Genomic DNA, 2,719 nt, shown 5'->3' with positions numbered 1-2,719 from the left:
AGGCTGTGCAGGGACGCCCTCTCCTCACCTCTCTCCTGACACTCTCTTCTGCGGGGAGGAAGAGGAGGAGGCGGTGGAGGATCTGGAGTCAGCAGAGTCCCTCCTGGCAGGATGAGTGACAGGGACCAGGCGGTGGGTCCGGCCCCACATCCGCAGCCCGGAGAGGGGCTGGGGTCCCACTTCGCCCACCCCCATCCAGCCCAGGCCCCCACCTCTCTTTCTTGCCATCTGGAGGTGATTTCTTTGAGGATGCAGTGGGGCTCCGGCTGTCGCTGGACCCTCTACACCCAAAGGAAGGGAGAGATGCTCTTGGTGAGTCCGCTGTGATGGGGTGACCCCATTGTGACCCTCATCCTGCACACCCCATCCCTGAGCCCCACCACCCTCCAGCTGCCAGCAAAGCCCCCCAGGCTGTCAGAGCCCTTTGGTGGGTACCTCTCAGGGTTGGTGTCACCAGGGTGGCCCTGGGGGGTGACACGAGAGCCGGACTTGCTGGGCTTCCTGGGGACAGAGAGATTGGGGCAGGGTCAGACAAATACCCTAAAACAGTCCTTGCCCAGGGAATAAATAGCAATAAAGAAGTGAAAATAAAATTTTGAAAATGTTGGGGTTTGCTCCAGTCTCTGAAAGCTGCCCTGGTGCTGCTAGCACCCATAGACAGACAGAGATGGAGAAACCAAACTTATAAGGATCAAGGAGGGGGTGGTCTCAAATCAGCCCCACCTCTCCTTGTGCTTCTCCTTGTGCTTCTCAGCCGGGCTTTTGGGGGGCTTTGCCCCTTCGTTGGGGCAGCTGGGAAGATCCAGCCCCTTCTCCTTCTTCTCCTTCTTCTCCTTCTCCCCCTCCGTGTCCTTCTCCTTCTTGGGGGCGGTGGAGGACTCTGGGGAAGGAGCTGGGTGTCATGGGCACAGCCCCAGCCTGGGGTAAGGGAATGGCTGGGGGGGTACTCAGCCCTTTTTGGGGGGCTCACACTGATTTACACCACTTAGAGAAAAATCCATGGAAAATCCGTAGAGTTTGTGCATCTCCTGGCAGGACTGGGTTGGACTGAGCCCACCCTGACCCCCCTGGAGAGCATCAGGGTTTTTGGGAGGGTTTGGGGTTTGAGGTGGGGCGGTTCTGCTCCCCCAGCAGCCGCTTCCAGTTCTTGATGAGGATTTTGGCCGAGGCCACCACCTCCTCGTCCGAGCAGTGTTTCCGCACTGAGTTGACAGCCACCCCGATGCGCGTGGTCTGGGGACGCAGGGACACGTCCTTAGGGATGTGACAAGCAGGGGGGACACAGGACGAGCCACCCCATGGGGTGTCCCCCCCTGCCCAGCCTGGTCCCCCTCACCTGGAGCAGCTGGATGGTCATGGTGTAGCCAGTGAGGGACTTGAGCAGGTCCAGTGCCCCTTCCTAGAGCGGGGAGAGGCCATGGAGCACCTTGAGAAGCTGAAAGGAAATGGGGGGGGCCCCACACCGAGACCGCCCACATTCCCCCTTTCCTCTCACCAGCACCCCAAAGGGACACAGAGTTGGTCCCTGGAGGTGGGGGATGCACCCCAAACCCCAAACCCTACTGGATCATCCCAGCACGGGGTCACATCTCCCGGCTGGGAAACTGGAGATTCCCTTAAAGCTGGGGGAAACCTCCCCATAAGGAAACCCCAGGCTGCTGGGACCCAAGTGCTCCCACACAGGGGTGCAGGGGGTCCATGGGACATCCACCCACAGGGTTTTGGCCTGACCCTGTGCACACAGCAAGGCTAAACATAGTCCCGGCACGGAGCCCTCCTCCTGCTCCTTCTCCTCCTCCTGGGTAGTATTTTTAGAGCCCCCGTAGCAGACACCAGCTCGCAGGTATCACCTCCCTAGGCTGGACCCCCACCCGCCATGAGGGCTGGATTGGACCCTCCCAGTACGTGTCCCCTGTAAGTGATGAGTGCAGGGGTCTCCCCAACTCTGTCCCCCTCCCCAGAAATGCAGACATGGGGGTGAGGAGCAAAGGGGCTGGACAGGATCAGTCCTTCAGCCCTGGGGTAATTCTGGTGGGGAGCAGAGCCCGTGCAGCCTCCATGGGATCTGATTTGACTCCAAGTGTTGGCATCCCAAAAAGTCACAGGATCTGGGGGAATGGCAGTGCCGTTTTCCACCCCCTCTCATCCAGGAGCCTGCACCTCACTGGGGCAAAGGGCGGTGAAAACAGTCAAATATTAACTTTGAGGGCCGGGCCCAAGCCTGCTCGCCCACACGTAAGCACTGGCCAGGATCCCCGGATGGGTTCTTACCTGCTGCCATGGGAGGGGGGTGCAGACTCTGGGTCCCCAAGTGGCACCCCATTGCCAAAGCCCCCCCCAGGAGCCATCGCTCAGCCCCCTCCCCTTCCTTTGCACGCTTGTATGTGCTCGTACAACAGGCAGGGCTGGGGCTGGGGGGTGGTCGTGCCCTCCCCCAGCCCAAATTCCCTCTCTCCCAGCAAGTTTTCCCCTGCATGGGGCTGAGCCCGTGGTGCCAGCCCCAGCCCCGATCGGGTGTTGGTGGCCGGGCCGCTGGCCAAGCACCTGTCACCCACATTTGCCCATGGTCCCACACCACTGAGGGGGTGCCCAGAGCTGCCACCCTGGGACAAAACTCCCCTCCTTTGTCCCCAGATCCCAACAGCCACCAGCAACAGGGTGCAGGAGAGCCCCAAATTGGAGGTAAAATAAAATATCCCTGGGTGCTGGCTCTGACACT

At 60.5% G+C, this 2,719-nt stretch overlaps 1 protein-coding gene across 1 annotated transcript in view; it reads right to left on the bottom strand.

Annotated features, from left to right (window-relative positions):
- Window positions 1-24: 24 nt before the first annotated feature.
- Window positions 25-2,719, bottom strand: part of LOC104548803 (transcription elongation factor A protein 3-like) — a 3,022-nt gene continuing 327 nt past the window's right edge. The window contains exons 2-6 of the mRNA XM_010194921.1: window positions 1,337-1,399; window positions 1,130-1,233; window positions 724-879; window positions 213-281; window positions 25-103 (exon numbers count right to left, since the gene is read on the bottom strand). Of these exons, the coding sequence (XP_010193223.1) occupies window positions 25-103; window positions 213-281; window positions 724-879; window positions 1,130-1,233; window positions 1,337-1,399 (471 nt within the window). The remainder of the gene's footprint in view (window positions 104-212; window positions 282-723; window positions 880-1,129; window positions 1,234-1,336; window positions 1,400-2,719) is intronic.

This window comes from Mesitornis unicolor, unplaced genomic scaffold, assembly GCF_000695765.1.
Source record: "Mesitornis unicolor isolate BGI_N332 unplaced genomic scaffold, ASM69576v1 scaffold32371, whole genome shotgun sequence".
Taxonomy (NCBI): Eukaryota; Metazoa; Chordata; class Aves; order Mesitornithiformes; family Mesitornithidae; genus Mesitornis; species Mesitornis unicolor.
Note: the sequence above shows the minus strand (reverse complement) of the source record. Positions and strands in the feature narration are given on the sequence as shown.